Genomic DNA, 14,189 nt, shown 5'->3' with positions numbered 1-14,189 from the left:
CCAAGCAGCATCAGAGGAGCAGGAATGCTGACGTTTCGGGCCTGGACTTTCTGAAGAAGGGTGTAGGCCCGAAACGTCAGCCTTCCTACTCCTCTGATGCCGCTTGGCCTGCTGTGTTCATCCAGCTCTACACCTTGTTATCTCAGATTCTCCAGCATCTGCAGTTCCTACTATCTCTGTTTAGGACTAATGATAGCTTCTAACTTCCTTATCCTCTCTAAGAAAGCTCATGCAGGCCCATGCCTTCCACAGGGCATGGAACAATGTTCTCAGTTAGCACCCAGGATATCCTTATGCCTTCTCCCACCCACTAAATATTTAATAACCATTCCTCACCTACAGGTCACATAAGCTGTCACTCTGTAGTGAATGTACAAACACAGGCTATTTTACTGTGAAAGAGATCACAGGCATGCTTGATTTTAATCTGTGCTTGACATCTACACGAGGGACAATTAGAAAGCAATCAAAAATGCAAGTCCCAGCCCTCTCCTCAGATCAAGGCCAAGTGCAGCACCCTTGAGTGAGCAGGAGACTCAGCACAGACCGAGATTTGACCTCTGAACCATCTGCTCAGCCTCCAGGCAGCATTTTCATGCAGTCTCCAGGATTTGACACCTTTCTTACTTCTCAACATTGGGTTATATAGCAGGCACACTTTACCTCAGATGCACGTTTTCATTACTGTTCACGCTGAAGCTGGTGCTGCTGTTGTTAGAAGGACCACAGATTTTCATTCTATATCCTTTATTTTGGCCATTGGTGCCGAGTGTTGGTGAGGAGTCCCTCCTCCTCTCCAAGTGAGGCGGTGTCCGGTCGAATACCCGGCTGTTGTACTCCTGCAGTCCACAGTAGGTGGCTGAGGTCTGCATTGGTTTCTGGGGTTTCTCTCTCTGCGGTGCTGGTCTTGCGGATTTAGTTGTTGCTGTGCCTGAAGCAAATGAACTAGATGCATGAAGGGTGGTGTCAATGCCGCTGTCACTGGATGCTCCTTTCGCAGAGGTCTCAAGGTCAACCTCCATATGGTCAGACCATCTTTCATCACTGTGGCTGCTGGAGGCATTGCTAGACAGAGTATTGCTACTTGACTGGCTTGAGTAGTGAGCATCACCCTGTTAAGCAGTAGACAAAATTAGAATCACAACTGCAGACTGTGCACAGCCCTTTGAGAACGCTCAACAGACAGCCCAGAGAATTATTCCAGGCAAGGGTCAAGGCAAATGGGGCAAATGCAGTTCCGGGGAAAAATGAGAAAATGCAAATCCAAAATTAGGTCAAACTCCAATCAATTGCAATTTCTAGTTTGTTTAATACACTGCACAGTATGGAACAAAAACAGCAAGGTGGTGCTTGGTTTGAGTTAATACGATTTCAGCTAAACCAGTTATAAAAAGGTATTACGATTAGCTTCCATATCTAGCAGTATTACATAATTCCAAATGCTGACCACTATCAGTTATTGGTGAAAAGCAGAATTATTGGTGTCCTTCCAAACCCAAACCAGCCATTCCACACCACTATATTCACCAAGTGGAGGTAGTAGAATAATGGTAATGTCACTGGGATAGTATTCTAGAGACCCAAATTGGCTTGAATTTTGCCATGGTAGATAGAGAAGTTTGAATACAATAAAGAAAATCTGGAATTAAAAGCTAGTCTAATGGTGACTATTAATGACTGTTGATTGTGAAAATTCCATCTGGTTCACAATGTTCTTTCGGGAACGAAATCTGTTCTTAACTAAGATAACAAGGTGTAGAGCTGGATGAACACAGCAGGCCAAGCAGCATCAGAGGAGCAGGAAAGCTGACGTTTCAGGTCTAGACCCTTCTTCAAGCTCTACACCTTGTTATCTCAGATTCTCCAGCATCTGCAGATCCTACTATCTCTGCTCTTAACTAATCTGGCCTATGTGTGACTCCAGACCCAAAGTAATGTGATGAATTCTTAACTGCCTCCTGGCTCTCAAGGTCATTTCAATCAGTTAAGGACAACTGAGGAGAGGCAAAGTCAGCCTTGCCAACAAGGCCAACATCCCAACAAGAATAATAATGAAACAAAGGGTACCAAACCTTTCCTTCACTGTCACTAGGTCAAAATCCTGGAATTCCTTCCCTCATGGCATTTTTGGGTCAACCCACTGCAGGTGGTCTGCAACAGTTCAAGAAGGCAGCTCACCATCACCTTCTCAAGGGCAACTAGGGATGTGCAATAAATGCTGGCCAGCCAGTGACTCCCACATCCCACAAATGAATTTTTAAAAAAAGCCTGGTTGAAACAAGGGGTGGAGAGTCGATGTTGATCTTTTAGGGTGCTGCAGAATCAATGTGTTTAGGAGTAAAGGCTAGCATATATATACAGAGCCTTTCACAATATCAAGATATGTGAAGAACTTTACAGCTAAAAAAGTACTTTTGAAGTACAGTCAATGCCGTAATGTAGGAGATGAGACAGTTAATTTACACAGAGCAAGCTCCCACAAATTGACATCACAAGCAGATCCTCTGCTTTGAGATACTACTTAAAGGCTAGTTATTGATCATAATACCAGGGATCATTCATCTTTTCTTCAAAATATTGACTGGAATCTTCAAGAGGGCACATAGACATTCTTCCAGTGTCTGCGTGGGTTTCCTCCGGGTGCTCCGGTTTCCTCCCACAGTCCAAAGATGTGCAGGTTAGGATGGATTGGCTGTGGGAAATTGCCCATAGTGTTCAGGGATGTGTAGATTAGGTGAGTTAGAGGGGGATGGGCTTGGGTGGGTGCTCTGAGGGTTGGTGTGGACCTGTTGGGTCAAAAGGGATTCTATGAAAGATACTTGGTTCAACAGTTCATCTGAAAGATGGCACCTCTGATAGTGCAGACTCCCTCAATAATGCACTGGGTGTCTTATGCCAAGTGACCAAGTCCCTGGAGCGGGACATGACCTTTTGACCGAGTGTGCTACCAACTGAACTACAGCTGACACCTTGGATCTTGAAAACTAGCATTCTTTCTTTAATAGGAATTTGGTTAAAAAAAAAATTGCTAACCTTTAATGCAATTGACAATAGCAATGGGTTTGGCAGAACATGTTAGCTAGGCAACAGCTTTATAGGCAGAAGCTATACACAAATCTTAAAAACTTTAAAAGGATACATGCTGTTGCTTACTTTGGAATGTCTATTGGGGGAATCCTTGCCTGCTAGCTCTTGTCTAGGGAGACGCTTATTGATATTGTTTCCAGAAGGTGAGTACACTTTGGGCATGGTTGGTACGTGCCACACAGGATCTGAAATTGAAGAATTACAGTTTTAATCACAATAACACTTTATTAATGCAAATAGCTTGCAAAGAGATTATTGCAATAGTTTATGTTGCTCTTTCAAACTGAAAATGTATGAGAGTCACAGAGTGGCTAAGAACAGGGCACAAGTGGTGAATCTATTACTGTTCATGTTTCTTTTGGGCAATTATTTCTTGTTTCTCCCATATTGATTGTGCATATACTGTCACTAAGATTTCCTTACTGCTACTGGTATCACTCGTGGTGTGGTAACTTCGAAAGCCTAGGCAGGCTTTTTAACCATGGGAAGACTTGCAGAGGACTGGAAATCAAAAGGGAAGGAACAAAGAACAATACAGCATACGAACAGGCCCTTCGGCCTTCCAACCCAGCACTGACACATTTTGCCCTTTCATACTAAAACAACTGTATTCACTTCCATGATCCGCATCCCCCTATTCCTGTCCTATTCATGTATTCGTCCAGATGCCTCTTGAACGCTGCTATTGGGCCTGCTTCCACCACCTCCTCTGGTAGCACATTCCAGACACTCCCCACCCTTTGTGTGAGAAACATGCCTCGCACATGTCTTTTAAACTTTCCCCCTCGCACTCTAACCTGCGTCCCCTAGTAATTGATCCCTCCATCCTGGAAAAAACCTCATGCTTTCCACTCTCCATGCCATTCACAACCTTGGAAATCCAGTCTATCTAACCTTTCTTCATAGCTAAAATCCCCCATACCAGGCAGCATCCTAGTAAACCTTTTCTGTACCCTCTCCAAAGTATCTACATCCTTCTGGTAATGTGGTGACCAGAACTGTACACAATATTCCAAATGTGGCCTAACTAAAGTTCTATAAAGCTGCAGCATAACTTGCCCATCCTTACACTCAATGCCCCTTCCAATGAAGGCAAGCATGCCATAGGCCTTTACTACATTATCTACCTGTGCTGCTACCTTCATTGATGCGTGGACCCGCACACCCAGATCCCTCTGCATATCAATACTCCTAAGGGTTCTGCCATTCACTGTATAATTTCCACCTGTACTTGACCTTTTAAAATGCATCACCTCACATCTGTCCAGATTAAACTCCATTTGCCATTTTTCTGCCCATGTCTCCAACTGATCTACATCCAGCTGAATCCTCTGACAATCCTCCCCACAATCTGCAACTCCACCAATCTTTGTATCATCTGCAAACCCAATTAGACCAGCTATGTTCTCCTCCAAATCATTTATGTAGATCATGAACAGAGGTCCCAGCACGGATCCCTATGGAACAGCACTAGTCACTGCCCTCTGTTCCGAAAAGCATCCTTCCACCACTACCTTCTGTGTCCTATGACTAAGCCAGTGCTGTATCCATCTTGCCAGCTCACCCCTGATATCCTGTGACTTTCACTTTTTGCACCAGTCTGCCATTAGATGCTGAAGTGAAAAGTGATGCTTCAGTTGTACATGTCCTTGATCAGTCCCTTTCTGGAGAATTGAAACAAGGTAAATTAAATTTATGTTCCGATTGTCATTTTTGGTTCATTTAATATACTGTACAGTATGGAACAATTCCTATGGGGCAAAGAGCCGCAGAGGTCAAATTAATACGATCTCAGCTGAATCAGTAATACAGATAGTAATATTATACCTGTACCTAAAACTGTTCCATATGCTGACTATCAAAACCAGAGTTAATGGTACCCCTTTAAATCCAAAAATATGTTATATTGGATAATTGTTCTCAGTTTGGGCACTAACTGCAGGAAAGATGCATTAACCTTGGAGAGGGTATACAGCAGATTCATCAGAATGAGATTGAGTTTTAAAGCTATTTTATGGGGATTGATTAATTTGGTTTACATGCTCTTGACTCTGTAGGCTGAGGCTGGATCTAAATCAATGTATTTAAAATGTTAACAGGACTACAAAAGAAAAGACACAGAATTAAACATATCCTCAAACATGAAAGCCTATAAACAAGGTGGCACCATTTTAAAATGGAAGCTAGAATATTAACAGTGCTTTCAGACTTCACACTCTCGTACCATGGCCAATGGAAATCCAGAACTCTTCTTGAAGGACTTCAGGTCAATGACTACTTCCAAACCCGGGATGGAGATTTTTCCTAGTTACATGCAGCAAAGTAGGGCTAAATTGGGTTGATTCATAGATCAGGCACTGAATGGCAGAACAGGCTCAAGGGGCTGAATGGCCTATATGTCTTCCTATATTCTCACCCAATGCCTGCCCACATCCAACTAAAATTTCCTTTCTCTAATCCTTGGTCTACTAAAGTTGACTGTGGCGTTCCCTCTACCTCTCAGGTTGGGGTCAACCACGTCAGCACAGTACATGAGTCAGTAGAATTGACAGAGGACCACTTGTGTTCTGCAGCCATTACCAGTACAAACACAGCTGTGCTGGTCAGATATTATTCTTTAATTAAACCCTTAAGAGTTGCAATCCAATACAGAACAAATCCTTCCTCAAACTATTTTACAACGCTTCCTTCAAGTAAAAGAGCGGCAGGGCGAAGAGGGGAGGGAGTTAGAAATGAAACTAACAAAATTCTCTTGTGGTTGACAATTCAAAAATGAGCAGTGAAGAGATTCTGACAGCGTGATATTTTCAGCAAAAGTTGCTGTTGACAGACTGGGCTGGCCTATCTCTGCAGTACATTACAATTATAGCACATTTCAAAACAACATCTTCGAAAAGCTGCCTGGTATTTGTAACTGATTCTACACTCCCCTTCAACTATGGGCTTCTCCTACATACAGAAGATAATGGCCCAAGTCCACACACCTTCTAAATGTCCTATTTAAAACACTGCGGCTTTATGTAATGGTCATACAGACAGAACTGTCAAGATTAGAACTGTTTGAAATTGGAGATATTGCCTTGCAATAAAAACACATTTAATTGAAAGTGTAAGACTGTAAGAGTCACATAGGTACACTGTTTGTTTTTCTCTCTCCACAACCTACTTGGCTGAGATTGCAGGTGAGCTGGAAGAAGCAAATGCCATAAGACGTGCTATAAATATGGAACTCAGTCTCTGCAGCAGCAGTGAAAGCACTCTATTCCAATGATAGCACAAGGCACAACTCCTAACACCTTGTCATAAAACAGACTGTACTGCCTTGTACCTTGTTATGCAGTCATAACGCCCCTACCAATGGGCCAAAAGATTCAGTTTCAAGTCCCACCTGCCTCAGACGTGGGTCGTAACATGTCTGAACAGGTTGATTAAAAAATCCAAAGCTAGAACACAGACCAATACCAGAATTAGAAACAAAAACAGCATCTTTAGGTTGTCTGTGGTGCAGTGGTAGTGGCCCTACCCAAGCCAGAAGACTTGGGTTCAAGTCCCATTTGCTCCAGGAAGTGGTAATAACATTTCTGAACAAGTTAATTAAAAGTATCCATATGACCTTGGGTCAATGTGCGAGGAGTCGAGATTACTGCACTCACACCATGTAAATCCATTACAGATCAAAAGCAGTAAAAAGCAATGCTACATATCTAATTTAAATCCAGGTTTGAGGTGAAACAATAATGAAACAGTGGTTAACTAATGACTGCATAGCAGAATATTACATTAAAAAATAATTACTTTTGTTCTGTTTGCTTTCTGAAAGAAAATTCTCAAGTTTGATTGAAGAACAGCCAATTAACTAATGAGGAATTGATTTTTTCATAATAAATGGACAAATTAATGCAAATGGGTTCAAACAGTCCTACATGACAGCAATAATTAAAATCAATGTGTTGGCACTTTCTTCTGCCAGTGGTAAAAGAACACAGGGCTGCTCGTGCCTAGGGAACTCAGACAGGCAGTAAACACGCAAATGTTTGCACCATCAACTATAAATCATTACCATTCTTATTTCGCTCAATTGTGCTGTCCTGGCTGGTTAATCCTCCAGATGAAGAGTCACCACTTGACATCACATCATCTCTGTTGTGATACTCATAAGGCGCAACTGGGCGTTGGCTTGCTCCTCCACCAAACCTGTCAGTGAAACAAGCGTAGAACATGCTGCAGTTGAAGGTCAAAAACGTAAACATAGGTGCTGCGAAAAAAACATAGGGCATGTAAAAGCTAAATGGTCCAAGGTTTAACTAATAAGAAAATTGGTCATTCAAAAGAATTGACTTTTGCAGCAATTGTCTTAAGTTAACTTCAGTCTAAGGTTGCCATTTGTATTAAATGCGATACATAAAACAAATCTAATAGGAAGGTTTAACATCTTCAACATCAGCCTAGGCTTCTCTACATAAATACTGCCTGCGGAATGAGGTCATCTTTTTGAATAGGTTGGTGTTGGGGGAGAAAAGTACAGAATGGGAATGGACTAAAATATTAGAATATTTTCAGCACAGAAGATAAGGTTATTCTACTGTCTCTATGTAGTGCTCTCTGTATAAAAAGTTTTATCACTGCCCAGCATCAAAAATTTGAGACTCTGCTTCCAGTTAACTAACAATGTCTATAACCTTTAAAATCCTGTCACCATAAGACCAATTAAGTCAATTCATCTTTGGTAACAGCATCTTTATAGCTCTATTTTCCAACTTTGTAACAATCCATTTTTGGCAAGCCCTGTTAAATGCCAGAGATCCAAGATACACTATCAAAACAAGAAATCTACCATTAATCCATTATATGTTGAGTCTTTTATGATCATCAAACTGTTGTTTGAGGGTTACCTTCCATTTTCAAATATCATCATAATTTCTGTTCCTAATCTCTACTGGTCATGCACCAACTATGATGGTTTTGTATCACATATTTTAATGCCACTCTGAACCTGACATTTGGATACTGTACTTGAAGTAACACTGTTCACCACTAATGCACATCCAGAACTCACCAAGGATCCTTATACAGCATCTTCCAAACCTGCGTTCTCCATCATCTAGAAGGCAAGGGCAAATGCAAAGAAACTCACGGACCTGCAAGTTCCCCTCCAAGTCACGCACCATCCTGACTTGGAAATATATTGCTGTTCCTTCAGCGTCACTGGGTCAAAATCCTGGAACTCCCCAAGAGCATTGTGGGTGTACCCACATCACACAGTTGGCAGCAGTTTAAGGTGCCAGCTTACCAGCCTCTCAAGGGCAGTAGGGATGGACAGTAAGTACTAACCTACCCAGTGACTCCTACATCCTGTGAAAGATTTTTTAACAAGTGACCAGTGTCTGTTTTCTTTTTCTTCACTTGCCTCAATTTGAACGCAAGTGGAGTGCCCCACTACGCTGCACAGTTGGTCTTCTGAAGTTACAGGAATATCAGTTCTTCCAAAATAGAGCCTGCATACAAGGACAGATGAAAGATTTCTTTCACAGCATGGACCACAGATGCAGGTGTTGTGAATTTTCAGTTTATTTTTAAATTTCTTTCAGTTTTGATTTTTAATCTCAAGCTTCACACAAGGCAAGAGGCCACTCTTTATATTTCTGTGCAGAGGTAAGACTCTGCAGGTCCTGGAAACCTGAAATGCAAATATAAAACACTGGAAATACTCACCATGCCTGGCAGCATCTGTGGAGAGTGAGAGAGAATCAGGACAGTCTAATCAGAGGTTAACAATCTGAGGTGTTAACTCTGCTTCCAGCATTGTGCTTATATTCCACAATACGCCTTGTTTACAGCCAAGACAAATAATGTTTATCTGCGCACATGCATTGGAATTCAAGTGATCACGCTAAACAAGAGCAGGAACATTGTGTTTTTTTTTCTGGCTTTGTTTTTAATTTCTTACACCATGTGTTGACAAGTCGTATGACTTTTATTGTAGTACTGCCATTATCTCACCTTTATGACCATTTAACACAAAGCAGCTCTTCTGTTACAGAGTTGACTTCACAAGAAGACCATAACCTTCCCTTTGAACAGTTTGTTCAGCAAACACAGGTCAAAGGGCTATATAATTGGCATTTAATGAAAGACCAGGTCAGTTTTTGTTTGGGTGATATTAAATTGAAGATTAGGAAGTTTCGGGGAACAGAACACTTCTTCTACAGAGAATACGCATCAATACCCTACATTCACAGGGCATGGAGGCAGAACGCATGCCAGCAGATAGAGAAGCATAGTTTTACCATGCATTCAACGAGTATGGATTCATTGCTAACACGTTCAAGAATATATCCAGGAGAACAGACCGAGCAGAACAGTGTGTAATTCCTGACAGATTCCAAGTGTATTTGATCACATGCTGACTTTCTACTGCACCACTGGACCAGTTGATTGGTCCATTTCCATATTGGACAGGCATAGCTGAATGTCAGTAGGACAGCCATTCCATGCTACCCAAGTCCAAAATCCTTCCAAAGAAAACTTCCAAGTAGACACAGCCAGACAAAAAATGTTCAAGGGGGGTGGAAAAAAAAAGAGACCAGACTATTGTCATAGTGTTGGACACTTACAGCTCATTTACAACTTTTTTTTAATGATTCACCCAAAACATTTCAGCACCAATAAATTGATGGGCAGATTTAAACACGTAAACCTATTTCACAAGTTCCCTACTTTCACCTATTTCCTAAACAGTATCTTTGCACAGCAACAAATTAAATCAACCATATGTTTGGGGTTGTCTAAGCTGTTCTCTAATAAAATGTCAACATTTCGTAGAGGCATTGGGATTTATTGAATTATGTGACAGAGCCAGGATGGATTAGATGGACTGACTGGCCATCTTCTGTACCACAATGAATCTATGAAGCTGATTAGTAGTACCATTTCCTGTCAAGGCCCTTTAAGATCATGAATATCACTATGTCACTATGTCACAAAGGGCTTTGGTTTCTTCCATCATAGCCTCAGTAAAAATTCCCTGAAATTGCAGCTACCCACAAACATTTTATATTTTAGCTCAGAGGCCCAATTGGGGTATTTGGTATTGCTGCATGGTTGGATAAACAAAAACAAATCCAAAATCAGTCATGCAATACAGCATTAGAAAGTTTGTTACTTGAAAAACTAGTTTGCTGTTTGACAAGATCCAATTGATAATGGTTGGTTGCAAGCTGCCTTAAGTGCTGAACTGCGTCCAAAGACTTAATTACATGAACAACTTGCATTTGACCCTGCTAAAAGGAAGCAACCTGCAAAAGGTTTCCACTGTGCTTCTAAATGGTATTGCAATTTTAAAATTCCCGATCAGTTGCATGACTCAGCTGTCTGAAATGTCAAATTTGAACGAGTCAATATTACACACAAGCAGAAAGAAACCCTTCGCCTTGATGGAGGCAATGACTGGGGGAATAGATTTAAGGGACAGGAGGTTTAGAGGGTATGTGAGGAAATATTCATTTCACTCAGTGGGTGGTGGGATTCCGAAACACACTGCCTATAAGGGTGGTAGAGGCCTGTAACCTCAGAGGGTTTCTGCCAAGTGTTGGAAAATGAAATTAGACAAATTAGATGGTTGTTTTTGACGAGCATGCATGCGATGCATTTTTTCTGCTGCAGATCTCTTGACTATAAACTTCACTAGTATGCAAACACAAAATATTAGCCTGTGATTATTTCACAATTACAGATGCAATGAAAGTTCTGTTCACAGAAATCTAACAATCCAAGTGAAAGCAGAATCATAAATGACATGTCTGAAATTGAAACTTTAGTTCATGTTTTCTCTTATTAGGATTCAATGGTCATTCTAATACTTCTGATTACTTTAGGTCTACAAGAATCGCAGCTTTGTCAACATAGTTAGTACTTTACAAGGTAGGTCAGTGCCACAGTCAGGCATCCAAGTGCAGTGTTAGCTGTAGCTCAGTTGTGAACACACTAAGTCAAAGTTGTGGGTTTAAGCCCCACAGACCTGAACACAAACTGAGGGAGTAGTCCATTGTTGGACCTGTGCACAGACATGAGGGACTGCCTTCAGTCAAATGGGGCATTAAACACAGGTCGGATCAGGACTTTCAGTTGAATACAAAAAAATTTCAAGACTATTTCAAATAGCTCCCCATTGTTCTGATAATATCTATCCATCACCTATTTTCACTAAAAAAAAATCTGATCATTACATCATTATTTGTAGGACCTTACTGCATACACTTTCTGCAGGACATCAGTGACTGGCTGCACAGCTATAGCATTGGCTGTAAAGGCTTTACAGAAGTCAGTAACAAATGACGACAAATGGTGGAAATTTACTGCAATTTGAAATCAAAGACTAAGATTAGGAACTCTAAAGAGAGCTTGGAGCTCATGCCATCCTATTGCCCACTACTTAGATACATTGCTGTGCTACTCACTGCCAATATTTTTACACATACTTTCCATTTCCAAAATCAGAACACAAAGCAATAAAACCTTATAAATTTCGTGTTGTTATCTGGCATCTTCTCTAGCATAGCTATTACCTTAATTGAAAATGTTCCTTCATCAGGTGAAGTGAAGAAAAGCACACATGCACAGAATTTATAGGCAGAGAGATCAAAAGATCATACAAATGGTATGAATGGAGAGTCAACAGGCTGAATAAGAAGTCTCTGCAAGTGATCATAAGTGTCTGATGGTGTGAGTAAAGTGTCAAAGGCTGAATAGCAAATGAAGGGATGGCCTATAATCCGACTATTTGAGGTAGAGAGATAATTACAAAAAAAATTAAAAAATAAGGTGGTGCCAGAGAGAAACCAAATGGTTGGAATAACATGATAGGTATAACAGTCATTTGAGGACTCTGGCTCTATACACAATGGAGTTTAGAAGGATGAGGGGGATCTAATTGAAACTTACAGAGTATTGAACGGTCTGGACAGTGTGAATGTTGGGAAAATGGTTCCATTGGTGGGAGAGACTAGGACCCAAGGGCACAGCCTTAGGAGTAAAGGGAAGACCTTTTAGAATGGAGATAAGGAGAAATACCTTCAGCCAGAAAGGGATGAATCTGTGGAATTCATTGCCACAGAAGGCTGTGGAGGTCATTGAGTACATTTAAGATAGAGATAGATAGGTTCTTGACTGTCAAGGGTTATGGGGAGAAAGCAGAAGAATGGGGTTGAGAAACTTATCAGCCATGATTGAATGGGGGAGCAGGCTTGATGGGCTGAATGACCTAATTTCTGCTTCTCTGTCTTATGGTCACATGCTGAGGGTCTAACCAAAGTAACAACAACGCAGAATCCCCAATTAGAAACTGATAGCCAAGTTCCATACTCACGGAGACAGCATCAACTATAATCCTGGGCTCATGTTGCACTACATGTAACTCCACTAGACTGTCCTGTATTTGTAAAATCTTCCTTACTGTCCGGTTTTGACACCATCACCTTGATAACTTACAATGATCTCTCTACCTTAATTAGTTGGTGCAGTTTTAGATTATTGTTACTTGGGTTAGGCCCCCATCATGTGACTCTCATACCCCTCATGTTATTCCAGCCATTTGGTTCGTCTCCAGCACTACCTTATTTTTAATTTTTTGAAATTATCTCTCTGCCTCAATTAATTGGATTATAGATCATCTCGTCACTTACTATTCAGCTGTTGACACTTTAGTCATACTGTCTGACATTTTTGATCACCTGCAGAGACTTATTATTCAGCCTTTCCACACCCTACTCACACCATTCGTATGATCTCTTGATCTCTCTGCCTATAAATTCTGCGCCTGTGTTTTTCTTCACTTCACTTGATGAAGGAGCAGCGCTCCAAAAGCTTGTGATTTCCAATAAACCTGTTGGACTATACTGTGGAGGCATGTGACTTCTGACCTTGTCCATCCCAGTCCAATACCGGCATCTCCACATCTTAATCGAAAATGCAAGCATATTCTAAAACTAAAACGATGGCATCTCAATTTGTATAAAAGCTTAAGTTACCAGACAAGACAAATCTTAACATGTGGATCACCCAACTGAGATAGTGTTGTCTGGTGTTAAAAATCCAATACATACATTACTGTCTTCTCTAGAGGACAGTCTCATTGTTAGTCATCAAAACATGTATTCCACCTAGCTGAAGCTTCACTGGAACAGTGGTGTACAGTTTCGCCAACCTGTGCTCGATTCTCACTTGCATGTTATGGTTCAGACAATATAGTACAGGCTATATTAGTATCTGTGCACACATCTAGGCATAAGAGGCCAGTTTTAAATAGTCAATGTTATTTGTCCTTGTAGGAATATGCTGCTCGGGAGCTTTGTATATACTGGGTAATGACAAAGTATCAATAACCAATATTCAAGTGTCAGTGGTAAGTATATGCTATTACTGTATGCATGCATTAAATTCAGCAATTGGCCCCTATAGCTACAGGGTCTGTTAACAATGAAAATTGTTTAGCTTATTTAAATTATGGAGTCATACAAATTCCAACTAGTAATTAAATGTCTGCTAAAATACTTTATACCTTCAACACCTCACACTTTGGATATGATTTCAGCTGGAGCATAAAACATCCTACAACTTCTGAATTCTTTTATTGAATTTCAACAAGTCTTTTTTTGGAAAAAAAACCAGCTTTAATTTATTTGTTATTTACACCACTGGTACCAGCAATTCTTTCAACAATATTCATTAGACAGGTTGTCCACACTCTACGACTATGATCACTCACTCAGTCCATGACTTATTCATTATTCACTGTTGCCTCGTGGATATTACCTGAACCATGAAAATGTGCAGGTAGCTGTACAATCATAATCAAATGCCTTAATAATTCTTAGTTTCAGTTTTTCCCATAGAAAGAGGAATTACCTAATTGCTAAGTGTTATTAATCATTTCGTTCATGAGTGGGCAATCCAGGACTTTTACTGGAGTATATAATGCAGTGTCCTTGCAGTTCATCTCTTTTTCAATAAAGACAGTAAACTTTAACTTTTTTTTTAAAAAGTGCAAATCTAATTCCAAAATAAATCAACAGAAAGCACAGGTCAGTCAAAATTAAAGGAGCACT

General features: G+C 40.7%; 2 protein-coding genes across 2 annotated transcripts in view; one reads left to right on the top strand and one right to left on the bottom strand.

The window, feature by feature from the left end:
- LOC109924783 (mitogen-activated protein kinase kinase kinase 10-like) overlaps positions 1–14,189 on the top strand; it is a 285,189-nt gene that overhangs the window by 3,864 nt on the left and 267,136 nt on the right. The window lies entirely within an intron of this gene.
- LOC109935467 (signal-induced proliferation-associated 1 like 3) overlaps positions 660–14,189 on the bottom strand; it is a 180,972-nt gene continuing 167,442 nt past the window's right edge. The window contains exons 13-15 of the mRNA XM_048618382.1: positions 7,148–7,281; positions 3,154–3,272; positions 660–1,112 (exon numbers count right to left, since the gene is read on the bottom strand). Of these exons, the coding sequence (XP_048474339.1) occupies positions 660–1,112; positions 3,154–3,272; positions 7,148–7,281 (706 nt within the window). The remainder of the gene's footprint in view (positions 1,113–3,153; positions 3,273–7,147; positions 7,282–14,189) is intronic.

The sequence above is a fragment of the Rhincodon typus genome, chromosome 39, assembly GCF_021869965.1.
Source record: "Rhincodon typus isolate 14 chromosome 39, sRhiTyp1.1, whole genome shotgun sequence".
Classification (NCBI taxonomy): domain Eukaryota; kingdom Metazoa; phylum Chordata; class Chondrichthyes; order Orectolobiformes; family Rhincodontidae; genus Rhincodon; species Rhincodon typus.
The sequence above is the reverse complement of the archived record's forward strand: the minus strand, read 5'-3'. Positions and strand labels throughout refer to the sequence as shown.